Below are 21,755 nucleotides of genomic sequence, written 5' to 3'. Positions count from 1 at the left end.
TGCCCTCATGTTCCACAAATGCTTTTAGAAGGGGTCAAAGGTCTGTTCCCTGCCTCTGGGCAAAGCTACCAGGGAGAGGCTGAAAGGGCCTCACTCAACCAGAAAGTCTGCATGTGAGGCTGTCTGAGACCTGCAGTCTGTAGCAGGCCTCGCTCCTTTCCACCCTCCTCTATTCCATAGTTTCTCCTGGGTTGAGCTCCCCCTGACTGTGATGCATGCCGTGAGGTTCCCTGTCCAGGATCATGGCACGAGCCGGGAGCATGGCCCTCCCATGGGTGGAGTGTGCCCCTCGAGCACGCTGCAGTGAGGACTGACTCAGTCTGCCCCTGAAGGCACACATACCTCAGTAGACTAGTTCACAAATATCCCTTCTGTGTCCCCGGGCAATGTGATCCAGACCTGTATGTACAGGATCTGGCCTGCAGGCCTATCTCCCAGGTCCCGGAGATCAATCACTGACCATACCAGGCAGAGGAATGCTGGACCCAGGTCACCCACAGGATGCCCAAGCTTTATCAGTATCTTTCCACCTCGGGGTTTGCCTCACTCTGCTGGAGTCACCAGGCAAGCAGCACCAGGGAGGGCCAGCAGGTAGGGAGCTCACAGTCCAAGTACCCCTCAGTCCTGCAGGGCCCCAAAAGGAAAGGTCCTATTCCTTGTGGATGTCTCTGGGTGGTGGCTAAATTGTCTCTCTCAGCAGCTGTAAGTAGGGGATGGGAAGGGGAGAAGGAAGCAATATGGCATCTGCTGAACTGCTTGGGTCTGTGGGGCAGGAGGCATCCCGAGGGAGCTGGTAGCCCGGTGCCCTGTCTGTAAGAGGGTAGCCACTCACTGGTGACAGCAGTCTCTGGGCTGGTGTTGGCAGGTCTCTCTAGCAGCTTGGGAGCCCACCAGCAGTCCGAGATGTAAGAGAGGGAAATTTAAACTGTTCCACCTACCCTTGTCGCTGGTCTCCAAGCCTCTCAGGGCTTAGACCCTGCCGATGCCTTTCTCCTTCCAGTTCTGCTCTGCAGCCTCTTCCTGTGGTTTTGCTTTCTGTGGTTTTAGTTACCTATGGTCAGCCATGGTCCAAAAAATATTAAATGTAAAATTCTAAAAATGAACAATTCATTAGTTTTAAATTGTGCACTGTTCTGAATAGTGTGATTAAATCTCACACCATCCTGTCTGGACATCAGTCATCCCTTTGTCCAGCATATACATGTTGTATATGCTACTGGCCCATTAGTTAGTTAGTAGCCAACTCATCTGACTTATCCTCAGAAAGTCAGTAGTACCCTAATGCTAAGTCACAATGTTTAGGACATCCATCTTTCATCTCATCATGCAGACATTGTATTGTCTCACATCATTGCAAGAAGGGTAAGTATAATACAATAAGATATTTTGGGAGAGAGACCTCATTCACATAACCTTTATTATAGTACATTCTTATAAGTGTTATATTTTATTATAATATTAGTTATTATTAATCTCTGTGTCTAATTTATAAATTTTATCATATGTATGTATAAGAAAAAATATCATACATATGGGGTTTAGCACTATTCATGGTTTCAGGCATGCACAGGTAAGGGGCAGGGGTGTGTGGGGTGTGTCTTAAAATGTATCCTCTGTAGATAAGAGGGGATTACTGTTTATGCTTGCTGTATATGCTTTGTTATTTGTGAACTCTGTGACAGGTAACTTCAGTTTGAGAAGTCAAATATGTTTTATAGAATTAGAACTAAAATAAATTTAGTTTTTCCTTGTTGAAAACCTGTTTTTTTAAATTTTGCGAAACCATGCAGCTATCATTCTCTGGTGTGTATTTTTTAGTACCATTGACCAACCTCAATGATCATGAGTGATAGAATTCTATAAGAATGGGATTATTTGCTATCAATTCACAGAACTGATTCACTGTGTATCAAAAGGGTAGTTTGTGGTGGTGATAGAACTGGTGATGCAGGCTGTAACATTATTTTATTTTATACCCCAAGCTGAGATACCTTTTCTCTGATTCTGAGACTTATTTTAGAAAATGATGTACCTAATTCAGGAAAGAAATTTGTTGAGAGAAAGTGAAGGGATTTTGAAAGACATTTCTGGGTTTAGTTGTAACTTGATGAAATTCCTGGGTTCTACCAAGGATTATACCTTTCTGCAGTTTAAGCCAAGGGGAGTTACATGTTAACACCACCTATTCTCACTAAAATAGTAGTTCCCACACTTTTGGGTCTTAATACCCTTTATACCCTCACAAATCATTGAGTACTCGTAAAGGGTTTTTGTTTATGTGGTTCTCTATTCATTTACATATGATAAATTACAACCAAAAAAACTTTTTTTGAGACAAGGTCTCATTCCGTTGCCCGAGTTAGAGTGCAGTGGTTTTATTGTAGCTCACTGCCACCTCAAACTCCTGGGATGAGGAGATCCTTCTGCCTTAGCCTCCCCAGTAGCTGGGACAACAGGCATCTGCCACCACACACAGCTAATTTTTGTAACTTTTATAGAGATGAGGTCCCTTATGTTGCCCAGGCTGGTCTCAAACTTCTGGCCTTAAGTAGTCATCCCGCCTTGGCCTCCCAAAGTGCTGGGATTACAGGAGTAAGCCTCCATACCTGGCCTACAACTAAAATTTTTAAAAATATTTATTCATTTTAAATAACAAAACCTAATTACATGTTCATGTAAATACCATGTTTTTATGAAAAATAACTGTATTTTACAAAACAAAAAAAAAATAGGAGAAAGCGGAATTGTTTTAGACTTTTGTAAATATCTTTGATATTTGGCTTGATAGAAGACAACTGAACCCTCGTACCTGCTTCTGCATTCAAGCTCTTGTGATTTGTTTTTTTTTTTTTTTTTTGGTTGAAGTATGTGAAGAAAACCAGATCTCACAAACGTGTAGTTGTAAAAGGAAGGGGTATTTAATAGCCTTTTCAGGTAATTGTGGATACTCTTCTTTGAATACTATGCCAACACTCAACAAATAGTAGTTTGTTTGTTTGTTTGTTTCTTTCTTTCTTTCTTTCCTTCTTTCTTTCCTTCTTTCTTTTTTTTTTGCAGAAAAACTTAAAAGATAATTGTAATGTGGTATCTGTAACCACCTCAATGAACTTTTCATATTTGATTACATTAAGGTGTATTGGTCTGCCTTGTACTGTGAATGGATCTTTTACATGCATGGTCATTGGCAAATATGAGTTCAATGAGTTATATAGATCTTCCCAATATTAGCACATGTCATTATATAATATTTAAAATATAACATTAATGTTACTGTCATATTTGTCAGAAAAGTCTTAAAGTATTTCAAAGCTGTCAGGCTTATGGTACTTCAGGGCTCATATTTTATCACTGGTATTAAATAGTCTCAGATTTTTATCTTGAAATGACAGGCCCAGTTTATTTAATTTGAGAAAATGTCTGCCAAATATATGTTTGTATACGAAGGATATTTTGTCAGTTATTCTTTCAAGTGAAAAATGGTGTTTCTTAAAAAAAAGCATCCAGTTCAGTTCACAGTTTAATTATGTGTTTTTTCTCTAGGCAACTATCATATTTCCCCATGTGGCAAAAGTGCTTTATATGTGCTTATTATATGAAACAGATTTTAAAAGTTATGTACTCCAGGGTTGAGTTATAATGAAATCAAAACATTTATTGCTTCATCAAGGGCTTTCTTAACAGAAACTGATTTACAAAAAAATTGCAGATATGCAGCTATGAAGAATTCAGTGACTACTAGTATAATTTGGTGCCACTGCTTTGATTCCTGTAATAAGCAGCTTTACCTACATGAAACAAGCGACCAATATCCTAGTATTATTATGAAAATAGTTTTGACCTTGGGAATAATAAAAGGTGTATCATGATTACAAATAAGCCTGCGATATGGAACTTAATGTAGATGGATTTTTGAGAGAAAGATGTGTGGGTACAGAGGGTTGACTTTTTGTATCTGCAAGTTCCTCAGGTCTAACTGTGGGACTTGAGCATCCACAGTTTTATGAATCAGCAAGGGGTCCCAAGGATACAAAAAGATGACTGTACCCATAAAGATAAAGACACTGATGTCAACTTTTCTATACCAGATTAGTGGAATAGATAAGAAGTTCTATGGTAATATAGAGGACAAGTTATTTTTCTTATGTTGTTATTTATAATAGAAATGGTTTGGGAGTACAGGAGAGGGACTGTCTGATTCTTTGGTTTGGAGAGGGCTAGAGAAACTGGGTTGTTTCAGAGAAGACTTTGTAGAATAAATGATACTTACGTGATGAAAAAATGTGTTGAATGAATTGCCATTTCTAACTAAAAACGTACTAGAGAGGAATGTTTTCACTTATTGGCTAATTAAGATATCTTTAAGCTTTTCATGCTATTTCTTCATATATTCCTTACGATGCCTGCTTAAAGATGGAATTTTTCATTCTCTAAGGAAGCTGTGAACATGATTAATATCTCTCTCCAAATGTAGGAAATCATCTAGATCTTTTCTGATGTCTCTAGACTAAAACAACGGGACAATAAGACAATGACAAGTGGAGCAGGCTTTAGAAAAGGTCTGTACAGAAGGGGAAAGAAAATGTCAAGTGGATGGTGATAGAAACTGAGGTTGGATTGAAGTGGGTAATAACCATAACAAACATGTAAATCCAGTGAACTTTGAGCCAGGAGCTTTTCTCAGCACTTTGCATGTGTATGTAAGATCAGTTGAAGATATTTATGTGGGTCTATTTCTGGGCTCTCTATTCTGTTCCTTTGATCTATTTGCCTGTTCTTTTACTAATACCACACTGTCTTGATTACTATAGCTTTATAGTAAGTCTCGAAGTTGGGTGGTGTCAGTCCTCCACCTTTGTTATTCTCCTTCAGTATTGTGTTGGCTATCCAGGGTCTCTTGCCTCTCCTTATAAACATTAGGATCATTTTGTTGATATCCACAAAATAACTTGCTGGGATTTGGGAGGCGGGGGAGGGTTGCATTTAATCTGTAGGTAAAAGTGGGAAGAACTGACGTCTTGTCAATATTGAATCTTCCTATCCATGAGCCTGGAATCTCTCTCCATTTTATTTAGTTTTTCTTTGATTTCTTTTATCAGAGTTTTTAAGGTTTCCTTACATAGGTCTCATACATATTTTGTTAGATTTATATCTAGGTATTTAATTTTGTGTGGTGCCAGTATAAATGGCATTGTATTTTTATTTCAAATTCCACTTGTTTATTGCTAGCATATAGGAAAGTGATTGCTTTTTATATGTTAATCTTGTATCCTGGAACTTTGCTATGGTTGCTTATTAGTTCTAGGAGGTTTTGTGTGTGTGTCTGTGTGTGTGTGTGTGTATGTGTTTTGTCATTTCTTTCAGATCTTCTTTGTATACAATCATGTTATCTGTGAACAAAAAGTTTTATTTTTTCCTCCCCAATATGTATGCCTTTTATTTCCTTTTCTTTTTATTGCGTTAGCTAGGATATCCAATACAATGTTGAGAAGCGGTAGTGAGAGGAGCATCCTTACTTTATTCCTGATCTTAGTTGGAAAGCTTTGAGTTGTCATCATTAAATACGATGTTAGCTGTAGGTTTTTTATAGATGTTCTTTATCAAGTTGAGGAAGTTCCCCTCTATTTCTGGTTTTCTGAGAGTTTTTAGCATCAGTGGGTATTGGATTTTGCCAAATGCATTTTCTGCATCTTTTAATGTGATCATGTGCTTATTCTTCTATAGCCTGTTGATGTGATATATTGCTTTAATTGATTTTTGAATGATGAACCATCTTTGCATACTTGGGATAAATTCTACTTGGTTGTGATGTTCTTTTTATACATTGTTGAATTCAATTTGCTAACATTTTGTGGAGGATTTTTGCTTTTATGTTTGTGAGAGATACTGGTCTGTGGGTTTTTTTTTTTTGTTTTTTTTTTTTCCTCTTGTAGTGTCTTTGTCTGGTTTTGGTATTAGGGTAGTGCTGGCCTCATGAGTTAGGAGGTATTCCCTTTGCTTCTGTCTTGTGAAACAGATTGTAAAGAATTGGTATATAATCGTCCCTCCCACCATCCGGATTACCAAAATCTGAGGATGCTCCAGTCTCTTATGTAAAATGGCATAATATTTGCATGTAACCTACAAACATCTTCTTGTGTACTTTAAATCATTTCTATTAATAGATTACTTATAATATCTACTACAATGTAAGTGCTGTGTAAATAGTTGTTATACTATATTTTTTAATTTGTATCATTTTTTTATTGTTGTGTTTTAAAAAAATTTTTTTTCCAAATACCTTTGATCCATGGTTGTTGGAATCCACAGATGCAGAACCCATGGATACAGAAGGCCAATTGTAACTTCTTCCTTAAATGTTTGGTAGAGTTTAAAAGTGATTCTATCTTGGTCTGGTGCTCTCTGTTTTGGAGAGTTATCAATTATTCATTCAATTTCTATAATAATATGGGTCTATTCTGATTGTTTCTTGTGTGAGTTTTGGCAGATTGTATCTTTCAAGAAATTTGTTCATTTCATCTAGATTATCTAAACTGTGGGCATAGAGTTGTTCACAGTATTCCTGGATTATCTTATAAATGTCCCTGGGATCTGTATTGATGTCTTCTCTTTCATTTCTGATATTAGTAAGTTGTATCTTCTCTCTTTTTTTCTTAGTTAGCCTGACTTATTGATATTATTGATCTTTTCAAAAGAACCAGCTTTTGATTTTGTTGATTTTCTCTTTTCAATATCATTGATTTTGGCTCTAACTTTACTTCTTTTTTCAGCTTACTTTGGATTTAATTTGCTCTATTTTCTAGTTTCGTAATGTCAAAGCTTAGATTACTGATTTTAGATCTTCTTTTCTAACATATGCATTCAATGATATAAATTTTTGTTTAAGTACTGCTTTTGCTGTGTCCCACAAGTTTCAATCAGTTGTATTTTCATTTTCATTTAGTTCAAAGTATTTTACAAATTTCTCTTGATATTTTATCTTTGATCCATGCATTATTTAAAAGTATATTGTTTAACCTCCAAGTATTTTAGATTTTCTAGCTATCTTTCTGTCATTGATTTCTAGTTTACCTCCATTGTGGTTTGAGAGCAAACACTGTGTGATTTCTATTAAATTTGTTAAAGTGTGTTTGGTAGCCCAGAATGTGATCTGTCTTGGCAAATAAGGTATTTTTCATTGTACTGAATTGAAGACTCGTAGATTCACAGGGAAGTTTTTAATTCTGGTTTCCTTTGGTGGTACATACTTTGCACTTTATCTCCAACTTATCTTATTCCATGGTTTGTTCCCATAGTTGGGGGAAAGTCCTTCATTTTGATTCTGTGTATCTGCATGTGCCAACCTAGGTCTCAGAAATGGTATCCCAGAGTGGCATCTGTGGAAAATCTAGGCTGTCTTTGTAAAATATATATGTACATTTATGAAAGTATTCTACATTATGAATCTGTACATGATCTTCTTAAAAATGTTGCTAAAGTAACATACTACATCAGGTAGAAATTTTTTTAAATGGGAGAACACTTAACATTTCTCAGAGGTTAATGAAAAATAAATTTTATACTTTTAAAATGTGACAATTTTTTTCTATTCCATTTAGTTTTGTCAGCCTGGTGGGTGGCAGCTGTCCAGAGAGAGGAAGCAGCCAACGTTCTTTGTGGTCGTCCTGACAGATATTGACTCAGATCGACATTACTGCTCATGCCTAACCTTCTATGAGGCAGAGATCAATCTCCAGGTACAAAAACTTATAATGTTGGGAGAGGAAAGCAACATGGTAAAGTTACTTTTTAAATTTAATTGTCCTTTTTCACCATATTGGACATAATCTGATTTTTTCTAAAGATAGCATATCCATGAATTGGTTTGTTAAGAATAGTTTCCTCTCCTATTGATCCTATGATTTTCCCTGACAGTCCTTCTCCCAGGGGATCTTTCACAGAACATAAAGCATTTAATAAGAATGTTTGTAAATCATTTATCACAATGCTTGACATTATTGTTTAAGTACCCAAGTAAGTGTTTACTCATAAATGGTAGTATTATCAACATGATCAGACTGAAATTCATAGGCTAGCACTATAGAAATTTAAAATAGTTGTTCTTTCAGAATATTGGTAGAGGCTCTTAGTTTCAGACAACTGGATCTACTTTTGCTAATTTAAGCAAAAATGATTTATGACAAAGTATTAGGCAACTTTTGGAATTTTGGGGGTAAAGGATAATAGGAAGCCAATTCTGGATACTAGGAACAGCCCAGCTTGGGGCTATTCTCATAGAAACCATATTCTTTCCACCTTTTACCACTTGCACTTAGGATACTGGGTATCAGACAGTATAACCTTCATCATAGTTGCCCTAGTGTATCTGAGCTCCTGTGTACAGCCACTGTCTCACACTGCTGACTTCTGCTTTTAAGTCTCACATGGGTTGTTTCTTTGTTGGTAGTCAGATTGCATGCAGAAGCTACCTCATTGCAAGGGAGTCAGAAAAATGTTGAGTTTTTTTGGTGGTAGTAGTGGTGGCAGTTTGTTCTGCTTTCCAGGTCCTGTAGTATAAGAAGGAAACTACAAAGGGGTTTAGAGTGAGCCAATTTGCATTATCTGCTGTAATTTCTACTATATGCAGATTAGTGAGTATCACCACTGGGGGAAATGTTTGGCCTGCTTTCTGAGATGGCCTCACAAAAGAGCATTTGTTGTTTTGATTATGTTTATTAAACTCCAAAATCCGAATTTTCTGGATGCAGAAATCTGATTTTTCAGTACAAGATGAGACAAATCACCTGTCATGATGCAGACTCACATTATCCAAGTGTATTAGACTGATATATTAAAACCAGCATGCTAATTTATTAATTTACAAGAAATGTTAAAAGTTACATAGAGCAAAATATGCATTATCTGCATTATCAGCACATTCACTCCTTATTGTCAGATCTTTGTGGAAAGCCATATCAAAATCTGAAGCCTTTTGATTATGGGATCAAACTAAGGAATATTTGATGTGAAATATTTAATGACTATCAGACTAACATAGGCTATTGCTTCTATTTGAAATTAGAGATTATTGTATGTTGTGAATGGTTACAGAAGACTTAGAAGTCTGTGACTATAGTCTCCTTTTCCCTGGATAGTGTTTGGATGGATGTTGCCAACAAATAGCCAATCATATTCCTGTTTGGATCAATTCAGCCTAAACAAGTTAGAGAGTGTTCTCTAGCCCAAGTGCCATTCTATCTGTTTTAGGTGACCTTTCATTTCTATGTTGATCTTTAGAGTTTAAGTGAATGCTTAGAAAGCAGCATTTTCTGTTATTTTCATATTTTTGAGGGTACCTTTTCACAACTCCCTAGGATTATCTGATGAAACTAACCATGATTATTTAGGTTCTCCCTCCTCTCTCCTTCACTATCCACCCCCAGATCAACTGACAGAAATGCAATATATTAAGATATTATTATAGTAGTGTTTCTAAAGAGGTTCTAGGAATTCTTAGATATTTTTCAAACTTTTTATTTGGAAATAATTTCAAACTTACAGAAAAATTGTAAGAATAGTACAAAAATCCATATATCCTTTATAAATATTCACCTATTGTTAAAACTTTGCCCCATTGATTAGAGATCTCTCTTCCTCTGCCTCTCCCTGCCTCCCTCCCTCCCTCCCTCTCTCCCTCTCTCCTTCTCTCTCTTTCCTTCCCTCCACCTCTCCCCCATACACACACACACAAATTTTTTCCTGAACCATTTTGATACCAAACCAGGCTTATTCTTCCTGCTGCACAGTATGCTAATCACCAAGATGAGTTCTGCAGCAAAGAAAGTGTTTATTCACAAGGCAGCCAAGCAAAGAGACAGGAGAACAGATCTCAAATCCACCTCCCTGAAGATGGGGTGTAGGGATATTTATAGGTTAAAGAATCAGGGTGGTCTAAGGCATGAGGAAAGGTGACTGGAGGTAAGGAAAAGTGAGGTAGTCGATGATCTGTGCACATGTAGTCAAGCTTCATGGCTCTTTGTACATAGGACCCATGTTTAGAAAATGGCAGCATTCACATGATCTGAGGGAGGAGTTTTTGGCCCTCTGACATCAAAGGTCACCTCTTGGACATTTGCGCAGGCCCAGTTGAAGGATTGGTGGCCTTAGCTGCTTCAAACTGGACTAGAGCTGCCCTCTAGCTCCTGAAAAGCAACTTTAAGCAACCATTACCATGGGTCAGAGATGTTACCTGTAATGAAGCTAGTGTATTGCTTAGCTAGGTGACTTTTAACTATGTAGGTTTTAAAATCAACTAGAAGCAAGTGGCTAAAAGCAAGCAAGGCAGGTTAAGTTTGGTGGGCCTAATCTAGTTAGTCCTTAGGTTCAATTTGAAAGAAAATTGCATACATTATCTCCCTTTACTGTAAATTCTATAGAATATATTTCAAAGGAATATAAGCAGTATACCTGTCAATCTGAGGAAATTTAACATCAGTATAATACTTTACTATCCGTATTCCAATTTTTTCATTTGACCTTATAATGTTTTTGCTTCCAGTACAGGATCCAGTACATATTGCATACATTGCATTTAATTGTCATTTCTCTTTGTCTCTTTTATCTGTCAGATTTCTCCACTGGATATTGCTGTTTTATGCTGGCAACTAATAAGTAATCTGTATGAAGACACTCTAAGACTATGCAAATATCCTACTACTCATCAATCATGCTCCCCTAGATTCAGCATTTACTGATGATTCCTGCCTGTTCCAATTTTGATTATGATGGTTACAAAATGATTATTTTTCAACTCCACACTGCCTCTACCTTTACCAATCAGCAGTGACATTTTACTATCAGCAAGAGCTCTTCCTTCTTATCTATCTGAGCTATGGAATCATGGATGCAGTTTTTTTCTTCAGTTGTGTATAATTCATTAATAGTTTTCATTATTATTTTTTTAGAGACACGGTCTTGCTGCCCAGGCTAGAGTGCGGTGGTGCTATCATAGTTCACTGTAGCCTTGAACTCCTGGGCTCAAGGGGTCCTCCTGCCTCAAACTCTCTAGTAGCTGAGACTACAGATGTGCATGCCCCACTGATTTTTAAAAAATTCTTTTAGAGATCAAGTCTTGCTGTGTTACCCAGGCTGGTCTTGAACTCTTGATCTCAAGCAATCCTCCTGCTTCAGCCTCCCAAGTAGCTGGGATGACAGGCATGAGCCAAAGTTTTCATTATTTTAATGTACCAATTGTCCCATATTTGACCAGTTGATACCCCTTAGGCTGGTTCCTGTATTCCTTTGACAAGGTTTCATAATTTAAAAAAAAAATACTTTTTTACTTTCTGTCATAGCAAGTTGATCTGGATTCATCTTATTTCTTCCCTGCCTTACCCTTGAAATCAGCCATTTCGTCAAGAAGCTTTGTTCTCTTTTAGTGGGGAATATTAGAAGCTGAGATCTGTATCCTTGTATATTTCAAATCAGTGTTTTAAAAAATTATTTTTCTTTTTAGGTCAGATATTTTTCCACTTGGCCACTTTAAGTGGACCAAAAATTATAACTTATGTTTTACAATCACCTTATAAAAGTATAGAGTCTGTTTCTAATGAGTTTTTCCAAGATTCTGAAAATGTAGATAAGTTGTGAGGATTCTGGCTTCTATGTAGGTGTACTTAGGTACTAGGTACTAGCCAGAATTGTAAGACTGCTTTTCTGTGCTGGAAACATAAAGTTAGTATCTTTTGGTCTTGGTCCAAAAGAGGGTACAAACAATGAGATAGAATTTGGAAAAAGTAAATTAAAACCCAGGAGATGTTTCTTTCTAGGTCATCAGTGAGGTTGTTCTCATTTTTGGCATGAACTATTTAGCTATGTCCTTTTTTAAAATGTGTTTTTCTTTTATTTTTGGACCATATCATCAGTTCAAAATAGATCTTTTAATTCTCGTTTGGTGTGAGTTACTTCATACCAAATATACTATGACACGTTATTTGGAAGCCTAAAGAGAAGGAACTTAGGGACACATACCATGCAAAGTATAATTGTGCAACTTTTAAAATCTTGGCTCTCTTATCTTTCCAAGATACAGTAACACTTGTCAATAATCACAAGCAAAACTTTGGCATTAAACTTTTGATGATATGTTCCCCAAATTACTCATCTAGGCAATGTGATCTGAAATTTTTTAAAGTAATCAGTAAAATATGATTTTTATGGCTTATCTAAAAAATATCATAGATGTATCTAAATTTTTAATTTTGTATCTTTTTAATGTTATTTAATGTGTTTATATACCTATTTCTGAACCAATGATAATTATACAGTTATCAGTGCAGACATTTCATGTGTCAGCAGATTGTTATCAGAGAGAGAGAGAATGAATGATTATAATTTGGGGAGATAAGATGAGGACTAAAGAGGGAGAGACATAGAAGGCATAAGATATGTTTGTTTTAGGGGGATAAGATGAAGAATAAAGAGGGAGAGACAGAAGGGATAAGATTGTGTCTTCGTCTCAGTGGGCTTAAAATCTAGCCTAGTAGGCTGAACTAAAACTTAAGTATAAAAACATTCCAAAGTACTGTATGCTAAGTAATAGCATATCTGATAGGTAATAATTGCAGACTGGGTAATTGGAATGAGTCTTATAGGATTTGAAGGACTCAGTGGACATTTGAAAAACAAGAGCTAAGACCTAAAAGAGGGGAAAGAAAATGGGCAAACCAAGCAAAAAGTTTATAAATGGGGAAAAAATTATAATGCTTATGATAAATTGAAGGCTTATCCTGTTCTGGGTGCTGTGCTGAAATTTTACAGCACTTTATTCCCTTTTATTCAGTTAACATATAGTTTATTTTATTTTGTTTTCACAAGAACACCATTTGGTAGGTCTTAACTTTTCCATTTTATAGATGAGACTAAAAGACTTACCCAAGGACATTCAGTGCTAAGGTGAAGAGTGCTTAACTCTGTCTCCAAAAATCCAATACTAAAACATGTATTGCAAAGCTGCAAAAATTATATCAGTGTGTTTTGGGTTCAAGAATTTAGTGTCAAAGATGAGAACAATTGTGGGAACAAAAAAGGTAGTCCAGAGGCAGATCCTAGTGTGTATAGGAGATCAATGTCTAGCAGTGAAATCATTACAAATAAATGGAATTTGTACATTTCAACAAATATTATTTAAACAATTCAGAAGTTTTTTGAGAAAACAAAATAAATTTAAACATAATATCATAGAATAATTAATTCCAAGCAATTAAGGAAATACCTGGAAAAATGAAGTAACAAAAATGGATTTCTGAATTGATCTCTAGATGTGAAAACGTGGAGCAGTGGAGGAAATCACATGCAAACATTGATGGATTTATCTATCAAGCCAGTCATTCCCCTCCCCATTTGTTATCAGAGGAAGCTATGCTCATTGTTGAAAATGTAGAATGGATAGGGAGAAAATTGAGAGAGCAGAAAAAAATTAGCAGTGTGACACATTTTCTTCCAATAATTTTTTTTTTACTAAAATGGCTATACACTAATTGATCATATGGATATTTTTAATGTATCCCCTGATGGACATTTATTTCCTGTTTTATCAATATTATGAATAACACTGTGATGAATAGCACTTCGGAAAAATCTTGGTTCCCTCAAGAAGGGTTTAGTCAATGATAATCTACCACACTGAACTAAAAATTAGGAATAGCAAAGTTGTGGCCCTGGGCTTGCCAATAATATAATCAACTTTACACTTTGAAAGCATTCTAGAGACTAATTCTTAGACCTTAATGAGTAAGACTAGACTTCTTAGAATCTAGTGAAAACTAGCATAAACATAATTCAGACAGAGAAAAAAATTGAGAGACTTGTATATTCTTATTTTATGACATATGCAAGTATCCACAGGGAATCGTCCTTATAGTATGGATGGTGTAGACTATGCTTTGTCTGTCTTCACCCTTTCCTCCTTTTTAAAATGGAAATTGGCTAACAGACAGCATGCTGAATCTTAACAGTCCCTCTGATACCCCTCACAGTTGTATTTTGTAGGGAAAAACTATTACTGAATTAGTTATGATTAATTAATACTACATGCTTAAGATGATATGAGACATTAAAGCAAAAGAATAAAATTTTGAGAACAAGTTCCCAAAGTCCTTCAATATCAAATGCCTTTTCTTAAATTTTGATGAAAACAATTTCAGAATAGGAAGGGCTGCAGTGAGAACTGTGTATTGTTATTACTATTTTACTTAAAAACAGGAAAGATTATTACATTCCGATATAATTAAAGGAAAACAAATCTGAAAATATTTTCAGATTAACAGTTTGACTTCTTGTATGTTATCTTTCTTTAACCGCTTCTTTGAACTAATACCTTATTTCTTATAGGTTACATATAAGAGAATAAGACAGCAGAAAAAGAAGTAGCCTAGGAGTTGGAAAAGTTGGCATGTTAATCCCAGTTATGCTTTTAATGAGCTGTATGACCTTGGCAAATCATTTCATCTCTCTGGGCATGTGATTACTAATTTGTAAAATTAAGTAGGTAACATAGATTTAAAATACTTCTACTGTATTATTTTTATTATTCTGTCATGTTAACTATCCCTGATTTTAAATGTGTGTGCGTGTTTGTGTATTTTTTTTAGAGACAGGGTCTTGCTCTGTTACCCAGGCTGGAGTGCAGTGGCCCAATCATAGCTAACTATAACCTTGAACTCATGGGCTCAAGTGATCCTCCTGCCTCAGCCTCCTGAGTAGCTAGGACTACAGGCGCCTGCCACCCAACTAATTTTTTAAATTTTTTGTAGAGACAGGATCTTGCTATGTTGCCCAGGCAGGTCTCAAACTCTTGGCCTCAAGCAATCCTCCTGCCTCACCCTCCCAAAGCACTGGAATTACAGGCATGAGCCACCATGCCCAGCTTGTTTTAAAGATATATTTTAATATTGTTCATAGTAGATATACTTTAAAATTTCCACCTAAATTATGTTCTACAGAATACTATTCCAAATTATCTTCTGAATAAGGAGTACTTTTTAGGTGAATGTGCATTGTAGAATTTATTGCCTGACTTTTTTTTTTTATGAGCAAATGTCCTCTTTGTGGAATGTTTGAATATGCTATATTACATGGTCATCAAACAAAGTTTTGACACTTTGTATGTGTTGACATTCCCAATATGTGTTCCTAGGACACTAGATCCTATAGATGTGCTGTAATGAAGAGGTCCAGTAAGTTTGACAAATACTGTATACTATACTTTCTGTCCTTGGACTTGAAAACAATATGTGCACATCAAAGTTTGAGAAATCCTGCAGTAAAGGAACTTGGCTTAACTTATTGTTTCTGAAATTCTTTGGTTAGAAGACCCTTTGGGGAAGTAATGTCTATTACGTTCCAAGAGAAAACACTTTGGAAAATGTTGCTTCATATGTGTGTTAAAAAAAAACATAGTAACTTATGAACTGTGTGCCACTAAAATATGAAGCTTTCTGAGTGAATATATACTAGCCCTATAATTGACTTTGTTCTGCCTTCAGAATACTGTAGAGCCTAGGAACTAAGCTGTTGATAGGGAAAATCTGCAGACTTTTCTCTTTGCTAGAGGTAAACTTGATTCTCAACTGAAGACTAGTAACCTTATTTGTCTAAATGCTTGTTATCTTAAAATGTGTATTTCTTATATATTATTTTCCAGACCAGTGCAAGGATAAACTAGGTTTTATCATGTGACCATATCAATATAATTAAAAGATTTTTTGGCAAGAAGTGAGGAAGGTTTTGGGGGGAATTTCAGACCTTACAGAATTTTGCAACTACTTGGACTCCTTTATTTCCAATTCTGGGAAGTTTTAAAGTTCTTAAATTGCTTTACTGAGGCAACTCTATGTAATGATATACTGTAATATATTACATTTCAAAAAGGAAATTTAGAACTGAAAATTTTCTTACTTGCAGAATTCCTTTTATCCTTTTTAAAACTGATTGTTTAAAGAAATGATTTTTAAGGAAGATTTTTAGTGTAATATGATATTGTTGAAAATGAACATAGCACAGAGATGTTGGATGCAACAACTCTTTTCAAGATAGAAAGGACAGACTTGGTGTTACTTTGATGTGAAAATCAAGCATCAGGCTGCAAAACAAAGATGAAGCTGAATTGATGAACTGAAATGATGGACAGGATAAACTTCCTAAACCTTGTGCTTATCTGCTATATGAATTCGTCACGTAAATTCAACAGTCTAGTACTTTTTAGCATTTTGTCTCAGGATATGTTTGAAGAGCAATAGCACTTTGGGGGCAAATTGGTATTGTGGGTACTAATTTATCCCGTATTATTGAAGCACAAGGACTATGTGCTACACATAACATAAGCTACACAAAAGCTGAGAATCCTACTAGCAGATGTAGTCCATAGCAATAATTGGTAGGCAAGGATATCTATACATGGGCAAACTGGCGCATGTTATGATATGTATAAGAGATAAAGTGACCTTGCAAGTCAATGAGGTAATTTAATGAACGGTGTTTAAGGTAAATTTGTACATTAATGAGACCTACTAAAAACAAGGAATAATCTTAAGTTAGAAGAAGGTTTATAGGCCGGGCGCGGTGGCTCACGCCTGTAATCCTAGCACTCTGGGAGGCCGAGGCGGGTGGATTGCTCAAGGTCAGGAGTTCGAGACCAGCCTGAGCGAGACCCCGTCTCTACTAATAATAGAAAGACATTATATGGACACCTAAAAATCTATATAGAAAAAATTAGCCGGGCATAGTGGCGCATGCCTGTAGTCCCAGCTACTCGGGAGGCTGAGGCAGTAGGATCGCTTGAGCCCAGGAGTTTGAGGTTGCTGTGAGCTAAGCTGACGCCACGGCACTCACTCTAGCCTGGGCAACAAAGTGACACTCTGTCTCAACAAAAAAAAAAAAAAAAAAAAAAAAAAAGAAGAAGGTTTATAAATGTTGTTCTGCTAATAAAACATACGAAAATATTTTGTAAAATATGATATTTAAAAGCATTATTAGACTATCTCACATTCATAGACTATGTTTTGAATTTCCTACTTCTTTTTAAGTTTCTCACACCTTTTCAATATGTGAAAATCTGTCATTGTAAAACTATACCAAATAAAACCAGCATCATTATATAATTATCACACAAAAGATATTCTAGCAACTATGGGAGTATTGCCCTTATATCACAAATTATTTGTAGAACAATTTGATCATGAACATCACAGTAACCATCTTGTAGAACAAACTTCATTTTATCTACCAGTTTTGAGGGGTTTTTGTTATGGTTATTTTTATTATAGCAGTACATTTTGCTTTGAAAACAGGAATATGAATTTTTCTCTAAACTTGGGACATTGTATTCTTGTAGGAGAGTTATTGGACCTAAGAATAATAATATTTTAGGATTTACAGCATATTTACAAAGTATAAGTCATCTACTGTAATAAAAAGCAATATAAAAATGAAATTATTTTTACTTAATACTGATTTACATTATATTGAACCTTTTTTCTTTGTTAATAACTACTATTCCTTTCACTAAGTGTTTGATTGAAAACAACTTTTAATAAATGACCAATGCATTCTATTTTGTCTTTTGGTCAAAGTAAGTTAATGGTCATTTATTTGAAATGGTTATCTTCTTACTCTAGCTGACTTCTAATGGTACTGTAGGGCATTTATCATAATCTCATAAAAATGTGGATAGCTTTGTCTCTTCCAGGAATTTTAGTCATTCTTTTGTCATTTCAAATTTGTTAGTAATCCATAAAGAATATGATTCATTAAGTGTGGAAATCTTTGGTAAATTTATATTCATCACATTTTTATTATTTCTAAGGATTCCAGAAACCATCCAGCCTAATTTTAGTTTTTGCTTTGTAACAAATGAAAATCTTTCAAGAGCATATGGACCTTATCAAACATATAAAAAGTAAATAGTTCCCTTCGGATATGTGCATTCCACAGACATCTAATACTTGGTTATACTTCATTATACTAGGAATTAAATGGGCTCTAAAGGAAATAGAAAATATAGTTCTTGGCCTCCATGAGTAGGGGGAAAAAGACTCCCCTTGGTAAAATACTCAGAAAATTCATTCCTGCATGTATACAGTGAGTAAATATTAAGTATCAACTATATGCCCAGCCCTTATTTTAGAAACTGGGAAATCACCATTGAACAAAATAGAAATCCTGGCCTTTATGGAGCATATTCTAGTGGAGGAGATAAACAAACCAAAAAACAAATTAAGTGAAATGGATAATATGTTGGATAGTGACATGTGCCATGGGGAAAAATAAAGCAGAAAAAGGTGATAGTGAGTGTTAGGGAATTGCAGTTTTAAGTAAGGTAGTCTGCAAAAGTTTATTAGAGCAGAAGATGCTTGAATGAAGACCTAAAAGAGATGAGGGAGTGAGCCATTAGGCTATCTATGGAAAGAGTATTCCAGGCAAAGGGACAATAAGCAAGTACGTAGATGGGAACATGCCTACTGTGTTGGAAGAGCAGAAAGGAAGAAAAGTGGAGCTGAAGAAGAATAAAGTAGATGAAAGGAGGCTATTTTAATAATCCAGACAAGAGATGATGGTGGATCACAGTATTATGGCAGCAATGGTGAGAAATCAGGATGTGTTGACCAGTGGGATATGGGCTATGAAAGGGAGGGAAATCAGGATTTTTGTTTTGCCAAGTGGAAGAATAAGATAGCCATTACTAAAAGAGGGAATACTGCAGGAGGAGTGGGGTTTAGGGAGAAAAAATGCAGCTATGTTTTGAGTATGTTTGAGATGTCTGTTGGTCATCTAATTGGAGATGTCAAGCAGGCAGGTGAATATTACATTTTGCCACATTTTGTGGAAAGGTTTGTAAGAAGAAATTAAGTATAAGCAAGTATTGTATGTTGGTGAACTGTGCTGGAAAGTAAGAGAAAGAAAAAAAATCAGTAAAGAAAAGGCTTCAGGGAGGAAGATAAATTTTAAACTAGACCTTTGATTAGTGTAAAGGTATTCTAGTTAGGGGAAATGTGCCAAATCTTAAAATGTCATCTAGGAAAAAATCTGAATGCTTTATTACCTTGCCCTTTTTTTTCTTAAAACTTTTACAGTATGTCATATAGTAGTATTATAGAACAGTTGGTACACAAAAAATATTTGTTGACTCATAAATAAGAATAATATTTTTCCAAGTTTATTAACCAGTATTTAGTCATTTAAACTTAGGTGTTCTTTAAGACTTTGGGTTTTTTTTTTTTTTTCCTTTTTTTTTTTTTGAGGCAGGGTCTCATTCTGTCACACAGGCTGGAGTGCAGTGCTCCAGTCATAGCTCACTGCAACCTTGAACTCCTGGGCTCAAGCAATCCTCCCACCTTAGCCTCCCAAGTAGCTGGGACTACAGGCGTATGTCACCACGCCTGGCTAATTTATATATTTAAAATATATATATATGTGTGTGTGTGTGTGTGTATATATATATATATATATATATATATTTTTTTTTTTTTTTTTAAGAGATAGGGTTTCACTATGTTGCCCACGTTGGTTTCAAACTCCTGGCCTAAGCAATCCTCCCACCTCAGCCTCCCAAATTGCTGGGATTATAAGAATGAGCCACTGCACCTGGCCAAGACTTTTTTTTTCTTATTGTGGTAAAATATACATCAGATTTGCCATTTTAGCCATTTTTATGCGTATAGTTTGGTAGCATTAAATACATTTTGAAACTTAATTTTGTGTGTAAAAATGTTTTCCCAAAATATCAGCATTTTTGCTAATTGCAAAAGCAATTTAGAGCTGATTGTGCTTTCCTTCCAAGAGAATTGAGCACATTCTACAAGCCTTACAATCCTTCTTTGAAAGATTAAGACAAGTAGAAAAACAAAAACAAAAATTAGTGCCTTATTTCTGAAACAGACTTTTTTTTTCTTCTCTTGGAAATTGACTTTCCATTTAAGTGAGTATCATTTTTAATTGCTTGGGTCACTATTTAAAATAATTTGAACATCTCTTATTTACCTCTGACTACCGGTACCTCACTCAGAAGGGAAATGCTCAAATAAAGTTGTGATACATATCTGGAGCTGAAGGAGCCTTTCAAAAATGAAATAAGTATTCCTTCCTTCATAATTTCTTGCCTACTTGCCTCTTAGATTGCTCTCAACTATTATTTGCAGTTTGATTTTTGTAAATTATATTTTGTAATTTATTTTGAATTTTTTGTATATTATATTGAAGGTGTGTGATGTCTATCTTTTGTGAATTATGAACCTAGGAAATTCTTCCTGTCTGTTGATTGCAGTGTCTCTTTTTATAGGGAACAAAGAAGGAAGAGATTGAAGGTGAAGAGGAAGTGTCTGGTTTAATTCAGCCTGCAGAAGTGTTTGCTCCCAAAAGCCTGGTGTTGGTATCCAGATTAGATTATCCAGAAATTTTTAGGGTAAAGAACTCATAGTTATCATTAATTTGTATTATTGTATAAAGCTCTTTTGAGTGAACCATGGTGTAAGTTCTTTGCATTGAAAATATCATTAGATCGATTTAGGAATTTACCAATCAAATGAAATGAGTGTGAACATAAGAAATATATGGATGTTGGATGAAATGAACACCTGAATAAATTCATGTGACCACTTAAATTCTAAGGATGTACTGTTTGTTTTAAAATAGGTCTCATATTTATTGAATCAAAAATTTATAAATCCTAAGGAAATAATTTGATTAACTACAGTAATTTTAAAATGCATTAGTGATTTAACAACTTTGTATATGTTTATTCACCTTATGAGGAATCAAGTTCAAGTAAATAGGATCAGTGTTTGAGATTTCAAATAATTCTGATCATAATCCTGCCAACATAGCTTTAAAACATTGTGTAGGCTGGGCGTGGTGGCTCATGTCTGTAATCCTTAGCACGGTGGGAGGCTCAGGTGGACAGATTGTTTGAGCTCAGGAGTTCGAGACCAGCCTGAGCAAGAGCGAGACCCCCATCTCTACTAAAAAAAAAAATAAAATAAAATAAAAATAGAAATTAGCTGGACAACTAAAAAAAAAAAATATATATATATATATATATATATATATATATATAAAGAAAAATTAGCCGGGCATGGTGGTGCATGCCTGTAGTCCCAGCTACTCGGGAGGCTGAAGCATGAGGATCACTTGAGCCCAGGAGTTTTAGGTTGCTGTGAGCTAGGCTGACGCCATGGCACTCTAGCCTGGGCAACAGATCTAAAAAAAAAAAAAAAAAAACCACATTGTTTACTTCTAGATCTTTTCTTCTTTTAGATACTCAGAATTTTCAAATGTAAGAAAAAATTTTAGTTTATTTATAAATATATGTAGTAATATGTAATTTCTGTAAAGCTTTTCCAGAAAGTGAGTTTATATATATTCTAAAAAAATTAAGTTATTATCAAGATTTCAATGACAATGGTTAAGTCCTAACAAATACTAAATGTGCAGAGTCACAAATTTCAATAACCTGAAAGATACATAAAGATTATATTTTATCTTCTATTTTGCCACCTGCCTTCTTCTGAGCTCAAAGTGTTAATCTTATCATCCTGTCTCTATTTTACTATCCTTTGTTATAATTTACATGTTAATTTTTTCTATAGAATAAATGTTCTGGATTTATAAGAACCACAAAACAAGATAAAGTTTCTACATTTTTATCTTGAAATTTGGAGTTCTGCAAAGTAAGTTGAGGCAAAAACAATTTAGCCCTACAGATTTGCTAGAGTAGTTATCTGAAC

At 35.2% G+C, this 21,755-nt stretch overlaps 1 protein-coding gene across 4 annotated transcripts in view; it reads left to right on the top strand.

Moving 5' to 3' along the window:
* SBF2 (SET binding factor 2) overlaps window positions 1-21,755 on the top strand; it is a 417,689-nt gene that overhangs the window by 203,510 nt on the left and 192,424 nt on the right. For all 4 annotated transcript variants that reach the window (XM_069471156.1, XM_069471157.1, XM_069471155.1 and 1 more), the window contains 2 exons: window positions 7,596-7,733; window positions 20,312-20,434. In XM_069471156.1, coding sequence (XP_069327257.1) covers window positions 7,596-7,733; window positions 20,312-20,434 — 261 coding nt within the window. The remainder of the gene's footprint in view (window positions 1-7,595; window positions 7,734-20,311; window positions 20,435-21,755) is intronic.

The sequence above is a fragment of the Eulemur rufifrons genome, chromosome 6 (genome assembly GCF_041146395.1).
Source record: "Eulemur rufifrons isolate Redbay chromosome 6, OSU_ERuf_1, whole genome shotgun sequence".
Taxonomy (NCBI): Eukaryota; Metazoa; Chordata; class Mammalia; order Primates; family Lemuridae; genus Eulemur; species Eulemur rufifrons.
The sequence above is the reverse complement of the archived record's forward strand: the minus strand, read 5'-3'. Positions and strand labels throughout refer to the sequence as shown.